This window comes from Myotis lucifugus, unplaced genomic scaffold, assembly GCF_000147115.1.
Source record: "Myotis lucifugus unplaced genomic scaffold, Myoluc2.0 scaffold_60, whole genome shotgun sequence".
In the NCBI taxonomy this organism is placed as follows: Eukaryota; Metazoa; Chordata; class Mammalia; order Chiroptera; family Vespertilionidae; genus Myotis; species Myotis lucifugus.
The window spans coordinates 4864110-4882905 of record NW_005871108.1 but is presented as its reverse complement, the minus strand read 5'-3'; the positions used below and the strand labels follow the sequence as shown (position 1 = coordinate 4882905).

At 41.8% G+C, this 18796-nt stretch overlaps 1 protein-coding gene and 1 pseudogene across 1 annotated transcript in view; both read left to right on the top strand.

Annotated features, from left to right (window-relative positions):
- TRPC4AP (transient receptor potential cation channel subfamily C member 4 associated protein) overlaps positions 1-18796 on the top strand; it is an 86630-nt gene that overhangs the window by 45834 nt on the left and 22000 nt on the right. The window contains exons 9-10 of the mRNA XM_014456568.2: positions 8687-8872; positions 15668-15810. Coding sequence (XP_014312054.2) covers positions 8687-8872; positions 15668-15810 — 329 coding nt within the window. The remainder of the gene's footprint in view (positions 1-8686; positions 8873-15667; positions 15811-18796) is intronic.
- Positions 2556-3740, top strand: LOC102433256 (annotated as a pseudogene).

Genomic DNA, 18796 nt, shown 5'->3' with positions numbered 1-18796 from the left:
ACCCATCATCCTTGGGGAATGAGGTTTTCTTGTCACTCGGTTTTTTAATTAACTGAGTTTTAACCCCAAGGTAGTTTTCTTTGATTTGGGAGATTAAAAAAAGAAAGTTTTGCCCTAGCCAGTATGGTTAAGAGTCATCCTGTGCACTGAAAGTTCGCAGGATCAATTCCCACCAGGGCACATTGTTGTGGGCTTTTTCTCTCTCTTCTTTCATCTCTCTAACAAAAATAAAAACATTAAAAAAGAAGTCTTTATGAAATACTAGGTTCACTTTCATACCTGTGTGGCTAACATCCTGTATAATAAAGAGGTAATATGCAAATTGACCCTCACACCCTCATGTCACAAGATGGCTGCCCCCACATTGTCACAAGATGGCCGGCAGGGGAGGGCAGTTGTGGGCAATCAGGCCAGCAGGGGAGCAGTTAGGTGTCAACCAGGCCGGCAGGGGAGCAGTTAGGGGGCGATCAGGCTGGCAGGGGAGCAGTTAGGTGTCAACCAGGCCGGCAAGGGAGCAGTTAGGCGGTGATCAGGCCAGCAGGGGAGCAGTTAGGGGGCGATCAGGCTGGCAGGTAGAAGCGGTTAGGAGCAATCAGGTAGGCAGGCAGGCGAGTTGTTAGGAGCCAGCAGTCCTGGATTGTGAGAGGGATGTCCCACTGCCGGTTTAGGCCCGAAATCATGCCTAAACCGGCAGTCGGACATCCCCCAAGGGGTTCCAAATTGGAGAGGGTGCAGGCTGGGCTGAGGGACCCCCCCCCCCCCCCAGTGCACGAATTTCGTGCACCAGGCCTCTAGTATGATATAATCTCCGTGTGATGTCTGCTTATATCTTTTGGAATAAAGCTTTATTAAATGTATTTTAGCACATGATGTACAGGGTCTAGGTCTTCCCAGCTCTCCGACCATAATTCTATTTCTACTCCCACATTCCACACACATTCTTCCCAGTCAAATGCACTGAGGCGGCCAAGGTGAACGTAAGTAAATCACATACAGTAGATGAGAAAAATCTTAGTCCTCAGTGTTATCATTCTTTAATTGAATTCCAATAATGTGAGTACTTTTAAATAGAGGTATGTGTAGCAGTCAGCTCTGGCTGCCATAACAAGGTACCATAGATTGGGTGGCTTAAATAACAGAAATTAATTTTCTCACAGTTCTGGAGGCTAGAGATCCAAGATCAAGATGCCATCAATGTTGGTTTTTGCTGAGGCCTCTCTTCCTGGCTTATAGCCAGCCACCTTTTCACTGTGTCCTTATGTGGCTTCTCCTCTGTGTGTGCACAAAGAGAGAGATGTTTGGTGTCTCTTCTTATATAAGGACACTGGTCCTGTGGATTAGGGCCCTATCTTATGACCTCACTTAATTACCTCCCCAAAGGCCCTGCCTCCAAATACAGTTGTATTGTATGTAGATCAGGGTTTTCAGTGTATGAATTTGGGAAGGGGACAGGGGGAGATACACAATTTGGTTCATGATGGTTTAGACAACTGAAGCATGTAGGATGCTGCCAAAAACTTGGTTTTGTTTTTCAATATACTGTAACTCTGAACTAGTTTTCTTGCCCAGCAAAGTAATGCTTCATCTTATCTTCCTGGAACTCCGATAATTTAAATGTTAGAGCCCTTTTGGGGATTCTCAGAACTACTAGTTGTCCCTTTTATCAATTCAGATGGAACAGATGGCTCCATCGGGTTGGGAAGGGGGATCATTCAAGATTTTAGAGATACAGATGAAGCTACAGGACCAGATAGTTATCAGTTTATAGGTGACACTGAGCTGAAAGGAGCTGATTTATGCAATACATGAGTTAGGATGGAATTCAGAATCATCTCTGAGCTGAAAAGCAGGGCCTAACCCAGCCGTGGGCACACTACGGCCCGCGGGCCGGATCCAACCCGTTTGAAATGAATAAAACTAAAAAAAAAAAAAGACCGTACCCTTTTATGTAATGATGTTTACTTTGAATTTATATTAGTTCACACAAACACTCCATCCATGCTTTTGTTCCGGCCCTCCGGTCCAGTTTAAGAACCCATTGTGGCCCTCGAGTCAAAAAGTTTGCCCACCCCTGGCCGAACCTATGAGAGGAAAATTTTCAGGAGTGTTCTGGACATACTGGTGTTTTAACAAGAAGAGAGAAGAGGTCTGCTTTTGCAGAAGTTCTCGGAAGTAGTGGGTGTTTTGGTCGTCAGCCAGTTTAACATTAACAGTGTGTTAGAGCTACTGATAAGACTGTGAGAATACAAAGACTGTAGAGTGCAGGGGTGCCAGTCCCCTGAGACTGTATATAAGTTGGTGAGTTTAATTGGGACTGCCTTGTGGGAGCAAGGGGGAGTCCATTGCTTTCATCAGCTTTTCAAGAAATGAGTGATTTCATAAAAGCACAGGAATCAGTGGTGGGAGTCAGAATGTCAGAACCCTGCATCCTGGGCAGGTCACATCTGAAAGACTGTATTCAGTGTGCAGGTCTTAGGAACTGTCTTGTGAGGAACAGCTAAAGAAACTGGAGAAAGGTTCCTGCGTCCGCTGCCGACGGTCCCACTGCGCTCCAGCTGTATTTTTCTGAACAAAAGTTGCCTCAACATATGTTTTAAGGATGACTCTCCCTATCATCATAAAATGGGGTGGACAGGAATATTCAGTGACCACACTTTCAGAAGATGATACTGTGCTGGATCTCAAACAGTTTCTCAAGACCCTTACAGGAGTGCTACCAGAACGACGGAAATTACTTGGACTTAAAGTTAAAGGCGCAAACCTGCAGAGAATGACGTTAAACTTGGAGCTCTCAAACTGAGACCAAATACTAAAATCATGATGATGGGAACTCGTGAGGAGAGCTTGGGAGATGTCTTAGGTCCGCCTCCTGACAACGGTGATGTTGTCAATGACTTTGATATTGAAAATGAAGTAGTTGAAGTAGAAAATAGGGAAGAAAACCTGAAAATTTCTCGCAGAGGAAAAGAATACAAAGTGGAAATTTTGAATCCACCCAGGGAAGGGAAAAAGCTTTTGGTACTAGACGTTGATTATACGTTATTTGACCATAGGTCTTGTGCAGAGACTGTGGTCGAATTAATGCGGCCATATCTTCGTGAATTCCTAACATCTGCATATGAGGATTATGACGTTATTTGGTCTGCAACAAATATGAAGTGGATTGAAGCTAAAATGAAAGAGCTGGGAGTGAGCACAAATGCAAATTATAAGATCACCTTTGTTTTGGACAGTGCTGCTATGATGACAGTGCATACGCCAAGGAGAGGATTAATAGATGTAAAGCCTCTTGGTGTTTTATGGGGGAAGTTTTCAGAGTTTTACAGCAAAAAGAACACCATTATGCTTGATGACATAGGAAGAAATTTTCTAATGAACCCACAGAATGGACTAAAGATAAGGCCTTTTATAAAAGCCCACCTAAATCGAGATAAAGACAAAGAACTTTTCAAATTAACTCAGTACCTCAAGGAAATAGCAAAATTAGATGACTTTTTGGACCTAAATTACAAATATTGGGAAAGATATCTCTCAAAGAAGCAAGGACAGTAGTTCCAAGTTACGCTGGCAGTTATTGAAGATACTTGAGATCCACGAACTCTTGCTTTTATGCTAGAAATCTTTATAATAGTGCTGGACACTGAAGCAAATACCATACTGCTTATACTTGGTCTTCCAGTGTTTTATAAATTTAATTTTATATTTTTTTAATATCACAGCAATATGCTAAAAATATTCTTTTTCCCCTGTGTGAATATATTGTTACTCTTGAAAAATATTTTCTCCAGGATTGAGTACTGAGGTGCCCCCCTCCTCCCACTCACACAAAAAAAGTGGACAGAAATGTAGTATACTCAACAATATCATTTTGAGATTTTGGAAACAAGTTATGTGTTATGTTCCTGCCTTATTTGTGTTGTTGTTGGACTAAATCTAAGACCAATTCCGTCTTGAAACTATTGCTTTTCCTTTTAAAACAAACAACAACAACAAAATATATATATATATATCTATCCCCCCCCCCCCCCCCGTAAGGAACCTAGTTTGGTATGCTTAAAATCACCATTTTTTAAAAAAATTCTTTTGTTATAGACACAATTTCTCTTCTCATCCACTATTGACATCTCTAAATTGTGAGCTTTCTGTTTGGTTGTATGTGTGTCAGTGTTTGAGTAAAACTGGAAAATGTCAGCTGTAATACTGATATATCATAGTATGAAAAATAGAAAACATAAGATTGAAGAATAAAAATAAGGAACAAGAATGTTTCTTTTTGGTGGCTAAGTAGAAACATTTATGCCTAAAAGTATTGTCATAAAAGCAGAGGCAATACATTTCAAAATGAGACATATCACTGATTCAGCCCTAAAATGCATGAACAAAAGTGTGTGTTCTAACTATATCTTGCCTAAGTGCAACACTGTTTCAGTGAAAATACCTAGCCATAAGCTTAAAAAAAAATTGTTTGAAATGCTTAAGCCTGCAGATACCTAATGTGACCACTCTTTTGTGTTGACAGTATTGGTTTATACAATTCTTGTATTTGAAAGGAATCTGATCCTTTTAAATTAACATGGTGTGTATTGTTCTTACGGGACTATTTCAGTGGTGTAAATAATAAATACCTTTTCTTTTTAAAAAAAAGAAGCTGGAAAAAAGAGGTGTGAGAGTAAGAATTCAGCTTTGTGAAGATTTTCATGTAGAATCCAATCTCATTTATTCATTTTTGGGAAAAAGTAATTTATATCTAAGGTTTAAAAAATGTGTAAGGTACAAAAAGAACAACAGATTACAGTAGAAAGTTTGTTCCCCTCGCCATGGTAACCGAGTACCATTTTTTCATGTATCCCTTCAGAGATATTGCCCAGTCATGGGGGTGGAGGAGTGAAGCGAGAGATTGACTCCCTGTGTGTACAGATGGTAAAATAAGCATCATTCCACCTCTGGCTTTTAACTTTATTTTGCAAAGTATTCCATTCCAGTGCATTTGGAATTATCTTATTCCTTTTTACAGCTACATAGTATTCTTTTATACTGTAACTAGAGGCCCGGTACACAAATTCATGCACGGTGGAGTCCCTCGGCATGGCCTGCGGGGATTTGGTCAAAACCAGCAATCCAATGCCACTTGCCGCTCCTGCCTGCTGCTCCCGCTCATCCCGGCCCTGCTTCGCCCAGTCAGTCCTGATCTGGAGAGGCTCGCACCGCCGCAGTGGTGCTCGCCAGCCGTGAGCCCTGCATCTGGCACCCGTCCCAAAGGCCACGGGGGGTGGGGGACGCAATCGGCCCTCCAGGCTGGGCGGTGGGACGCCCTTGCCGGCCTAGGATCCGGATCCATCCTGCTGACGTTCGCACCAGTTATCAGGAGCCACCTGGTGGCCGCTTTTATATCATTTCTTGTGGAGTGTCTAGGGAGGGGAAGTGGCCACAGTGCCTGAGGCTGACTTCCAGGAGACCGGCGGCGCTGTGGGGATTTTGCCGGTGGCACCGGTCTGTCGGTGCTGGCAGCACCGGTCCATTGGTGCTGGCGGCACCAGTCTGTTGGTGCCTGGCCCATTCTCTGGAGATTGGACCTGGCTGCCACCCAGCTGGTGGGCCACCAGCACAGGTCGGTCAGCTGAGCAGCTCTCCCACTGTGGGAGCACACTGACCACCAGGGGGCAGCTCCTGCATTGAGCGTCTGCCCCCTGGTGGTCAGTGCGGATCATAGCGACCCATTGACCAGTCATAACAGTCGCTTAGGCTTTTATATAGATAGATTTATTTAGTCCCCTATTGATGGGAATTTGGTGTGTTTCAAGTCTTTGTTCCTACAAATAACAACCTTGCGCATAGTTTATGATGTGCTGGATATTTGCCTTTTAAACTTTGATAGATGTTGACAAATTACACTTCCAAGGAACTGGTTCATCTTCCCACTCTGTATACCCTTCCCAGAACAGGGCCTTTTTAAACTTCCTGGTATTTGTCAAACTGATAAGTAAACATTGTTATCTCAAAGAAAAACAAAAACCAAAAGAGCTATCTCAGTGTATTTTTTTAAATTGAGGTGAAAGTAACATAAAGTAACCATTTAAAGTTAACAATGCGGTGGCATTTAGTATATTTATAACTGTGCATTTATGTTTATCCATCTAGTTCCAAAACCATTCATCGCTCCAAAAAGAAACCATACACATTAAGCAGTTATTTCCCATTATCCTCAACTCCTGGCAATCACCTGCTTTCTGTGTGTATATTTGTCTATTCTGGAATCATACATATGTGGCCTTTTGTACCGTGTATCATGCTTCTTTCACTTAGCATGATGTCAATCACTGTAGCATGTCACTATTCCATTCCTTTTTATGGTTGAATAATATTCATTGTATGTATATAGTACAGTTTGTCCTTTTGTTGGATAGACATTTGGGTTTTTATCTTTTGGTTATTGTGAACATGTGTGTACATGTATTTTTTGAACACCTGTTTTCATTTCTTTGAGGTATATATTTAGGAGTGTAATTGCTGGATCATATGATAATTCTGTGTTTAACTTTTCAAGGAAAAGTTAATTTGTAGTTTTAATTCACTTTTTTAAAATGAGGTCAAACATTATTTTCTAGTCACTGATGTATAAAGGATGGAAAGAGGGCTAAGATTATTTGTTTAGCTCTGTGCTGGGACTAAATTTATATGACTTTATATAATCGTCCTAACTAATTACTTTGTTTTAAAATTTTTAAAGAATTTTCTTTAATATTTTTTTGAATTTTACTTTAAAATTTTTCATTATGGGGAACATCCCACATATAAAAGTAGAGACATATATGACACACATGACTGTATACTGATCTTCATTTAACCATCACTTAACTTAGACGTTGTCAACTGATGGCCTGTCTCTATCTCTACCCCCATTCACTTCTCCCTTACTCACTTTAAAAAATATATTTAAAAAAAATTTATTTCAGAGAGGAAAGGAGAAGAAGAGATAGAAATATCAGTGATGAGGGAGAATCATTGATTGGCTACCTTCTGCCTGCCCCCCACTGGGGATTGAGCTCTCAACCTGGCATATGCCCTGACTGGGAATCGAACCATGGTTCATAGATAGATAGTCAGCTACTGAGCCACACCAGCTGGGCTTCCCTTCCTCACTTTGGATTATTTTGAAGCAAATCCCAGTCATCATAAAAATTTCACCTGTATATATTTTAGTGTTTCCACAAGATAATGACTCTTTTTAAACAGAACTCCAGTACCATATTATACACTACCAAATTAATAGTAATATATTGATATTATGAAATATTTATTAGGTTTGAATTAGATGACACGTTTGCCTGTTTCAAAAAAATCTATAGATTCAAAATGGTGTTCATTGAAAAGTTTCCCTCCCACTCTATTCCCATTGGCCTAATTCTCATTGCCTTCAGCAGCTGCTATTTTCTATCCTTCCTGGAAGATTTAATGCACATACAAGCAAATATGTACAGATATTAGCCTTATTTTAAAGAAGGTTAATGATATTGACAAGATTTGAACTCAGATTTCCCTGCTTTCTAAGTTTATTATGTTCTCTTATGCTGATCATGATTTCCATCTTACTCATAGGAGTTGAATAATTATCCAGTTAGAGGAGTTGGGTTAAGACACAAAAAAAAGGCTTAACTGATGATCAAAAATAGATCCAGAGACGTAGAAGCATCGAACAGACCGCAAACCTCAGAGGAAAGGCAAGGGAGGGTGGGGGAGGGGGGTAACAGTTCAACCAAAGGACTTGTATGCATGCATATAAGCATAATCAATGAATACAGACAGTAGGGGGTGAGGGCACGTCCTGGGGGGTGGGAGCAGCTAGGGAGAGGTCAATGGGGGAAAAAGAAGACATATGTAATACTTTCAACAATAAAGAATTCAAATTTTTTTTAAAAAGGCTTACCTTTTTTTCTTCCTGCCTTTTTTCTTCCCTGTACTTGCTTATTACAGGAAAATCAAACTATAGATAAGTAGTTTTAAAAGAAGCATTTATATGCACTTCTCAGAAACAACCACAGTAAATGCCTTAGAACATATCTTTTCTTTATGTACATATTTAAAGAAGTAAAGTTTCAAATTTTTTAAGAAAACAGACCCAAGCCGATACTGTTTAAGTAACATTTAAGCACCTTTTTGTAAGTAAATTTAAACATCTTTTGGAGTCACTGTATAGAGAGGTATGTGTCACCATTCTTAGTGTCTGTGTTGTATTCTGTTGTTTGAATATATTCTATTTAATCAATATACTGTTAATGAACATGTAGTTATTTCTTTTTGTTATTATAGAAACCACGCCATTGAACATCTATGTACAGCTGTCTTTGTATTACATAAATTATGGTTATTTCCTTATGGTAAATTTCCGGTAATAGACCCCATGGCTCAAAGACACACAGATTTAAGGCATAAGTTATTCTAATTTATATTTCCATCAGTAGATATAAGAGAGTGTTTTTCCTTGCATCTACTAAAATTATGTGTTTCTATAACTTTATTACTATTTTACCGTTGTTTGGCCTTTCATTTTAAAGGGAGACTGTGGCTGAATAGCTGCTGTCAGGTTAGAAATCATTCCTGTCATGCAGGTGAGGGGCTGGTAGTTTGTTCAGGGCTTTAGAGCTGGTCTCTGTTTTGAACATTTCTTCTTTTGTTCTTTCTTCTGCAGCGGCCCTTCTCAGCATCCCTGGCTTTGTTGAACGGCTTTGCAAGCTGGCAACTCGAAAGGTATCAGAGTCAACGGGCACAGCCAGCTTCCTTCAGGAGTTGGAGGAGTGGTACACATGGCTCGACAATGCCTTGGTGCTAGATGCTCTGATGCGAGTGGCTAATGAGGAATCAGAGCACAGTCAAGGTACTTGTAGTGGGTCTCCTGAGAGGTGGATTCCTGAAGCCATTCTTGACCTCTTTTCCAAAGAGGATAAATTGAAATTTGCTCAAACTAGAATTTTTCCTCAGGGAATCCTAGAGCATGATTATTAAGATTATTTTGCTAGCTAGCGACAGAAATCTCTTTGAACTCCCTCTAAGGCAGCGGTTCTCAAGCTGTGGGTCGCGACCCCTTTGGTGGAACGACCCTTTCACAGGGGTCGCCTAAGACCATCCTGCATATCAGATATTTACATTACGATTCATAACAGTAGCAACATTACAGTTATGAAGTAGCAACGAAAATTTATGGTTGGGTCACAACATGAGGAACTGTATTTCAAGGGCCAGAAGATTGAGAACCACCGCTCTAAGGGTTCCAGTCTGATTGGAGGGACTATGGCTTGGTAGCACAATCAGAGAGACTGTTTGGAGCCAATAACCAGAGCATTCTTAGGAACCCAAAGAGTTCTTGCTCTGTCTCCTTTTTCTTTAGTCTTCTCTTTTTTCTTTTCTGATGAGTAGGCTGCCTAGTAAATGTGTAGGGTTCTAGTCTCGGCTCCAGCTACATGGTGAAGGAGTCTGGCCCATCTTGGGTCATTTGCCCAACCCTGAAGCATTTGACTCTGGCCAGCAGGATGGGGTCAGATTGTACAAACCTAGTAATTCTCACTGTAATCACATGCAGATAAAATTGAAGGGAGGAAAGTCTGGGGCGTTATATGGACCTGCTTCCCCAGTGAAACTATAAACAAAACTTATTTTTTTTTAAAAGGCATCTAGATTAGGAAGTAGTAAAACTATATTTATAGATGATATGATCTTTTCTATAGAAAGACCTAAAGAATTCACTAAAAAACCACTAAACTAGTAAATGAGTTCAACGAAGATATAAGCTTAATTTCAAGATATGAGCTCAATATACAGAAATTCTATTTCTCTACAGTAGCAATTAACAAACTAAAATGAAGTTAAAACAATTTCATTTATAAGAATATCAAAAAGAATGAAGTCCTTAGAGATACATTTAATAAATGCAAAACTTATACTCTGAAAATTATAAAACATTATTGAAAGAAATTAAAGAGACCTAAATAAATGGAAAGACATCTCATGTCTTGTGTTTATGGATCAGAAGACTCAGTATTTTTAAGGTAGCAGTACTCCCCATCTCGATCTACAGATCCATCTGCAGATTCAACCCAGTTCCTGTCAAAATCCCAGCTGGCTTCTTTGCAGAAGTGGACTAGCTGGTCCTAAAATTCTATGGAAAAGCAAAGGTTCCAGAAACGCCAAAACAATCTTGGAAAAAAACAAAATTGGGAGAGTCACCCTTCATAATTTCAAAACTTAACTGCAGAGCATCAGGAATCAACAGTGTGCTACCAGCATAAAAAGACACATACTAGTATAATGAAATAGAATTGAGAGTTCAGAAATAAACCCTCATTTAATATGGTTAATTGATTTTCAACAAGAATTCTAAGACCATTCAATTTGGGAAACAGTAGGTAGTCTTTTACACAAATGGTGCTGGAGCCATTAGTTATCCACATGCAAAAGAATGAAGTTGAAAACTCCTACTTCACATCATATGTAAAAATTAACTCAAAGCCATCAAAGACTTAAATATATGAGCTGAATTTATAAAACCCTTAGAAGAAAACATAGAATTAAATCTTCATGACCTTGGATTTGGCAATGTTTTCTTAGATGCCACCTAAAGCACAAGCAACAAAATTAAAAATAAATAAATTGAACTTCATTAAAATGAAAACCTTTCTTACTTCAAAAAAAACCCCACCATCAGGCCCTGACCAGTGTCTCAGTGGTTAGAGCACTGGCCTGTGCACTGAAGGGTTGCAGGTTCGATTCCCAGTCAAGGGCACGTATCTGGGTTGCAGGTTTGATTGTATGCCAGAGGCAACCAATCAGTGTGTGTCTCTCACATTGATGTTTTTTCCTCTCTCTTTCTCTCTCTCTCACCTCTCTGCTCTCCTCCTTTTCCCCCTCCTCCACCTCTCCTCCATTCCAGTCTCTCTAAAAATCAATGTAAAAAATATTCTCTGGTGAGGATTAAAAAACAAACACTATCAGGAAAGTGAAAAGACAACCCACAGAATGGAAAAACTTTTTTTTTTAAATATATTTTTATTGATTTCAGAGAGGAAGGGAGAGGGAGAGGGAGACAGAAACATCAATGATGAGAGAGAATCATCAGTCGGCTGCCTCCTGCATGCCCCCCACTGGGGATCGAGCCTGCAACCCGGGCATATGCCCTTGACCGGAATCGAACCAGGGACCCTTCAGTCCACAGGCCGACGCTCTATCCATTGAGCCAAACCGGCTACGGCTGGAAAAATATTTTTGAGGGTAGAGAACATTTTTATAAACCATATAGCTAATAAGGGACTTGAATTTAGAATATGTAAGGAGCTCCTACAGCAGTGATGGCAAACCTATGACACGCGTGTCAGAGGTGACACGCAAACTCATTTTTTTGGTTGATTTTTCTTTGTTAAATGGCATTTAAATATATAAAATAAATATCAAAAATATAAGTCTTTATATAAGCATAACCAATGGACATAAGACACTGGGGGGTAGGGAAGGCCGGGGGATTGTTAAGGGCGGGGAAAAAAGGAGACATATGTAATACTCTTTGTAATACTTTAAGCAATAAAACAATTTAAAAAATAAATATATAAATAAATAAAAATATATAAGTCTTTGTCTTACTATGGTTGCAAATATCAAAAAATTTCTATATGTGACACGACACCAGAGTTAAGTTAGGGTTTTTCAAAATGCTGACACGCCGAGCTCAAAAGGTTCGCCATCACTGTCCTACAGCTTAGTAATAAAGAAGCAACCCATTTCACAATGTGGGGAAAGGATCTGAATAGATATTTCTCTAGAGAAGATAATATAGATAGCCAATAAGTACATAAAAAGATACTTTAGCATCATTAGTCGGTGGGGAAATGCAAATTTAAACTGCAGTAAGATACCACTTCACACCCATTAAGATGCTTATCAAAACAACAGATAATAACAAGTGTTGACAAGGAGCTCTAGCCAGTTTGGCTCAGTGGAAAGAGCGTCGGCCTGCGGACTGAAGGGTCCCTGGTTCGATTCCGGTCAAGGGCATATGCCCAGGTTGCAGGCTTGATCCCCAGTAGGGTGTGTGCAGGAGGCAGCCAATCAGTGATTTTCTCTCATCATTGATGTTTCTCTCCCTCTTCCTTTCTGAAATCAATAAAAATATATTTAAAACACACACACACACACACACACACACACACACACACACACACACAAACAAGTGTTGGCAAGGATTTGGAGAAATCAGAACTCTCATTCCCTGTTGGGGCCATGTAAAATACTGCAGCCATTTTGGAAACAGTCTGGCAGTTCCTCAAAAGGTTAAACATAAGAGTTATCATGTTACCAGAAAGTCCATTCCTAGGTATATACTCAAGAGAAATGAAAACATATGTTTACAAAAGAACTTATACATGAATATTCATAGCAACAGATTTATAATAGCCAAAACATGAATCTATTCAACTGTCCATCAACTGCTGAATAGATAACAGAATATGATATATGATAGAATATTGTTCAGCAGTTTAAAAAATGAAATACTGATACATGGTACAACCTGAATGAACCTTGAAAACGCTGTGCTAAGGGAAAGAAGCCAACAAAAGAGCACATGTTGTATGATTCCATTTATACAAAATGTCCTGAATAAGCAAATCCATGGAAACAAAGTAATTTAATGGATGCCTAGGGCTGAGGAGTTGGGAAATGGCGAGTGGCTGCTAATGAGTGTAGGATTTCTTTTGGGGGTAATGAAAATGCTCTAAAATTGATTGTGTTAATGGCTGTACAACTCTGAATATACTAAAAACCACTGAATTGTACATTTTAAATGGGTGAATTGTATAGTATGAATTATTCATCAACCCAAGTACCTATTCTGTGCTGGGGCTGGAAAGGGGGTGTGTTGGCCACTTTAATCAGTTTGGTGGAGCTTAAGAGATTGGAGGGAAGTGCAGGCCTCTTAAACCAGTTTTCCCACCCTCGTCATTGGGACTTACCTTATTACTAAGCTCTGGCCATTACTTTGGGGACTGTTTCTTGAAAATACCTATCCTAGGGGTTCTTACAAACCTGGCACCAAAGGTTGGCAGTGACTTGGGGAAGAACCTGAGCTGCCTGTGTCTCTTTTTCCACGGACGTTTATTACTGAGAAGGACTTGTATGCCATATGCTACACCTGCTCCTTCCAGAGACATCCTCTCCTCAGTCACCCCCAGGACTCCCTGAGCTAGGTGATGAGGATGCCGAGGCTTTCAAGGCCACACAAGTGTACAGCAGAGGCAGGAATCTACATGATAGCTCTTTAGATTCTTTTCACAGATTAGTTGACTCTTAAATTGTTCCGGGAAATGGGCCAAGGTATCCCAACATAGAAATTGAGTACAGGAGGTCCTCGGGTTATGTCGGAGATTTGTTCCTACGATGCGATGTCACGCGATTTCGCCATAAGTCGGAACCCATCTACATAAGCACCTATGTCACTCACATGGAGCACATACACAGCAGTAATGAAGTGAAACAGTAAAAAACAATTAAAGATAATTCCTGACCTTTACTTGTGGTAAATAAATAATAAAAAACATAAAGCACATATATACATATGTCAAAATAATGGAACTTCTTTTTTTTTTATAAATAAATGGGAGATGGCGACGTAACCACGAAACAACGTACCACGAAACAACATACGTTGAGTTCGACATAACCCGAGGACTGTCTGTAATTATGGTTTTTCTTCCAATCTGCAGAAAAATATATGAGAATAAAATAGAATTTTCTCAATTAGATTTTCTCCGGTAAATTTTTCTTAAGTCTTTGCCCACTGTAACTTTAGTTGTCATTAAAAGCTTGCAGATTGCCCAGCTGGAATGGCTCAGTTGGTTGAGCATCGTCCTCTTTACCAAAAGGTTGCCGGTTCGATTCCTGGGTTGCAGCTTAAATCCCCGGTTGGGGCACGTATGGAAGGCAAAGGATTGATGTTCCTCTCTCTCTCTTTCTCTCCCCCCCTCCCCCTCCCTTCTTCTCTCTAAGTATGTCTTTGGATGAGGATTTAAAAAAGAAGAGCTTGCAGATTAAAAAGAAAAAAAAAGTAGCGAGCCAGCATCAGAGTTTGTTTTTATTTCTATTTAACGTATGTGTGCTGGGCATTGTTTTAAGCACTTCCAATATATTAAATCCTTTAATCGTTGCCACATTGGTAAGAGATAGGTACTATTGCCATTATCTCTGTTTTACAGATGAGGATGGATAGGGGAGCATAGCGACATCAATAAATTTATCCAAGGCCAGCCACCCAGCTAGTGAATGGTAGAGCTCAGGTCCAGACTCAGCAGTCTGGCCCCAGAGTCTTCTGTTAACAATCATCCTTCATTCAGCAACTGGTCTTCTTCAGAATTATAATTTTATATTATTGACATAATATGGCTGGAAAAAATAGTTTCAGTCTATAGGGTAGAGTAGGTTAGGTTTTTATATCATGATATCAACATGCAGAAATCACCGTGACTTCTGCATGCATCTTGCCTGAATATATCTGATGTCCAACCACTGCTCTGTACCATGCGTTTTTCAGTCCAATAGGAGCTTGAAAGGACCTTAGTAAGTAGTTACTGACTCACCTTTTCACATTTAAAATGAGGACAACTGATGGGAAGTAACTCCTAAGGTCTGACTCTGACCAGTGACCTTTTAAAATAACAGGGACCTAAGAGTGGGGCTTCCCAAGAATCAGGTGGTGGGGTGTTCGTGTGTTCTTATTCAATCCTCAGTCACCCTGGCCATCCACTGTGGCACTACAGTTATTCCCAGTTTACAGAGCTGTCTAAGGCCTAGTGAGGAGGTGACTGCCCAGCCAGCAGGTTGTAATCCCAGAGCCATCAGTCTTTATCACTTTGCTCTACCGCCTTCCCAACACTACACTCCTCTGTGACCTGCGTGACCCATGGAGACTTTTCATTAATTGGGTCATAGGAAAAATTAGGTGGTTTACTTGAAGCCCAAAACACAGTACCTGGAACCTACCAAATGATAAATACTACGTAGTTGCTGCTATTGTTACTAACAATGAAATTGGGTGAAATGATAATCTGCTAGTAGAGAATGTGTTTATCTGTATCACTAGCAGCAATTGTGATGCCCAGGCTGCCTTAGAAAGATGAACCTTAGAAAAGTTTAGAAGGTTCTTTGAAAAATGGGGTGGAAAAATCTTCAAAAAGAATTCCTCCCAGTTTTTGGCAGTGCCCCTTTGTGGAATCTAGGTAGAGAGGGACCAACTACTCGGAGTCATTTTTGACCTGAGGACGGTGTGACCCAATTTGCTGCTAAACATCTGACAGGGTACTTTTTGGGGCGGTGGGGAAGTTGGGGGGCATTTGATGGTGACAGGAGAAAGGAATGTGTGGGGTCATGTTACTGCATTGGCTGTGTCAGAACATTTTTAGTGTATGTTAAAGTTGATGAGCTGGAACTGCAGAGTCTATTTTCCTAAGTTCCTAAGCTTGCCTGGCCTCTGGGGGCCTGGAGGGGTTTTGTGGCTTTCAAATTCTCTGTCAGGGTCTCAGGGCCCAGTGTAATGGCTACAGGTTTGAGGGACAGAGACATGTTTCCTCACAGGCAGTGACTCAACCCTCTCTCCTGGTGGCTGTTTCAGCCTCCATTGTGTTCTCTCCTCCAGGGGCTTCTGAGGAGAATGGCCTGCCTCACACTTCAGCTCGGACCCAGCTGCCCCAGTCCATGAAGATTATGCACGAGATCATGTACAAACTGGAAGTGCTCTATGTCCTCTGCGTGCTGCTGATGGGGCGTCAGCGAAACCAGGTGAGCCTCTCCCCCACATCTCAGGCAGGGAGTCGGACGCCAGTGCTTCCTGGGCGTTGTGGTACGCCACGTACTCCACGAGGCTGCCTCTCAGAGTGGCTCTCTAGCCCAGCAAGCATTAGGGTTGATTTCCTTTTCTCTGAGGAAACCAGTCTGATTCCAGAGCTCACAGTCTTTCCTCTGTACTTTGCTGTGGGCAGCATTTCTAGGCAAAGCATTGGTGCCCTGCAGAACGGACAGTTTAGCTATGTTACCTGACCTTAACATGAAGAATAAATGGTCAGTGACTGGCAAGATGACTGCTCTGTCGATGCACTGGTGGACTTGCCAGTCTGATGGGGGCTAGCGGTGGTGGGCCAGAGCCCAGCACTGTCACATTATGAAAACTAGGCAGCTACCAGGGGACTCCAGGTGTGCTGGGGTTCCCTAAGCCTTCAAGTAGTTCCAGGAGGGAGGAGCAAGGGCCCGTAACCTACAAAGGGAGACAGAGGGCCTTGGAAGTATGCAGCATCTTCTTTAAGGTAGAGAAGGAGCCCTCTCCTGCTAGCTGCATTATTCTAGGGATGAAACGAGGCATAGGGGAGAGGGAGTAAAGGGGAGTGGAGGCTGTGCTCAGTGGTCCTTTCATACCTTTTGATTCAGACAGCGGACCATCACCCACCTCTGTGTGAGACAGGTGCAGTTTCCCCATTGTACATGTGAGGAACAATTCTAGATGGTGTAGACGGGGAAACTCACTGAAGGGGGACATCTGGCATGGCAGTGTCCTGAAGAAAGAGGGGAGCCAAGCATGCGGACCCCCAAGGCAGCCTGCCTGGTAGAGGGAGCAAGCCCTTGAGGTGGGAGCATGCCTGGTGGGTTGGGAGACCAATAAGGAAACGGGAGGCTAGGGGCATGGGGGTGGACTAGAAAAGCAATGAGGAGAGGTGGGCTGAGGGGTTGCACGGAGCCAGATTGCATCAGCTTTCATAGACCACGTTAAGGACTTTGGTGTTTTGCTCTGAGTGAAATGGGAAGCTGACCCTGTGGCTACTGTGTGAAAGATGACAGCTAGGACCTGCATAAGGTGGTGGGTGTCGTGAGGAATACTTGCATTCTGGATCTGTTTTGAAGGTAGAACAGGTAGGATTTGCTGATAGTTTGGATGTAGGCATAAGAGAGAAGAGTTGAGTATGACTTCCTTAATTCCTTCCGAAGTTTTTGGCCTAAGAAGGGGGAGGATGGATTTGCCATTTACTGAAATGGCTAAGGTGGTAAGGAGTGGAAGGGTAGGCATAGGGAAGAAGGTGAGCAGTACAGTTTGAACAAGTTAGGTGTGAGGTGTCTATTAGAATCCACGCTTGGAGTTAGGGGAGAGGCCAGCACTAGAGGTATCACTTTGGGGGTCATCAGCATATAGGTGGTATTTAAAAACCAGGATCTCACTGGGTGAGATCCCACCCTGGCACCCACAGCACTGGGGCTCCTTCCTTCAGTATGGGATAGATTTGTTATAAAAAGTAATAGTCATAATGTCTTACATGTACTAAGTGCTTTACTTTTTTGAGGTACTTTCACAGTTATTTATGTTTGAATTTTCAGGTATTTGGTAACTTATACAACATGTGGTGACCCCTTTTTCTCCCTCACTTGATGCTCGAGAAAACCAAGGTGCACAAAGGGCCCTGCTCTCAGGTGCCAAGCATTGGTAGAGTCAGGATTTAAATTGCTGCCCTGACTCTTCTGTCCCAAACATAGCAGTTCCCTGCTTCCTGAGCCTTCCTGTTACCAAGTTTCTGTGAGTCATGTGGTCTTTAGTTAAACTGTGATTACACTGCTTCCTGGGTGGGACCATTGGCTGGTCTTGGAATCCGGCCCAACCGAGAGCCAGTGCTCTTCTGGCTCGTCCTTTGCACAGTCAGCAGTTACTGAGGGCCTGCTGTGTGCCAGGCCCTGTGGGCACATGGGCGCACAGACCCTGCCTAGACCAGGAGCAAGGGGAAGGGCTTCCTTGGCAAGGCCCAAGAGTGGCCTTATTATTGTGCTTTTGGGCCAAGTTCTGTGACTGGTCTTGGGTAAATTGAATCATTAGACTGGAGGAAATGCTCTCCACATCCATAAATTCCATCCCCCGTTCATCATCATGAATGTAATCAATAGAGCAGTCTTTTTTTTCTTCTTTTTCAGCACATCCTGTAAGTCAGGCCCTGAGCTTCCCCTATATTACTTCATTGAGTCCTTTCAACAATTCATTTCCCATCAAGAGACTCGGCTCAAAGAAGAACACTGCCCAGAGTCACAGAGCTTTGTCAGATTCTGGTGTCCCCTGATAAATGTGTGCGTGTGTGGGCTGGGAAGGGGCAGGCTTTAGGATCGGGACACCTGAGTTAGGGCGGCATCTTCACTGCCCTGCCCAAGGCAGCCCTGCTGAACTCCCATTGCCCCTTGTAAAGAGGGAATTAATGAGCACTGTTGCTGTGCTCAAGTATTTACATATCTATTCTGACTTTATTTATATGACAGCCTTGAAAAGAGGTAATAATAGCTTCATTTTGTGTTATGTGAAAAATTACTTTTAGTAGGTGAATAATTCATATAGTTCAATGTTGAAAAGTAGTTCTAGCCCAGCCGGTGTGGCTCAGTGGTTGAGCATCGACCCATGAACTAAGAGGTCGCCAGTTCGATTCTGGTCAGGGCACATGCCCTGGTTACAGGCTCAATCCCCAGTAAGGGGCGTGCAGGAAGCAGCTGATCAAAATTCTCTCCCATCGTTGATATTTCTTTCTTTTTTTTATTTTTTAATTTTTATTTTTATTTTTATTTTTATTTTTTTCGCTAAAAGTATTACAAAGGGTATTACATAAGTGTCCTTTCCCCCCCCCCCCCACCCTTGACAAGCCCCTGCCCTCCCTTACCCCCCAGTGTCTTATGTCCATTAGTTATGGTTATATGGATGCATACAAGTCCTTCGGTTGATCTCTTACTCCCCTCCCTCCTGTCCCCAACC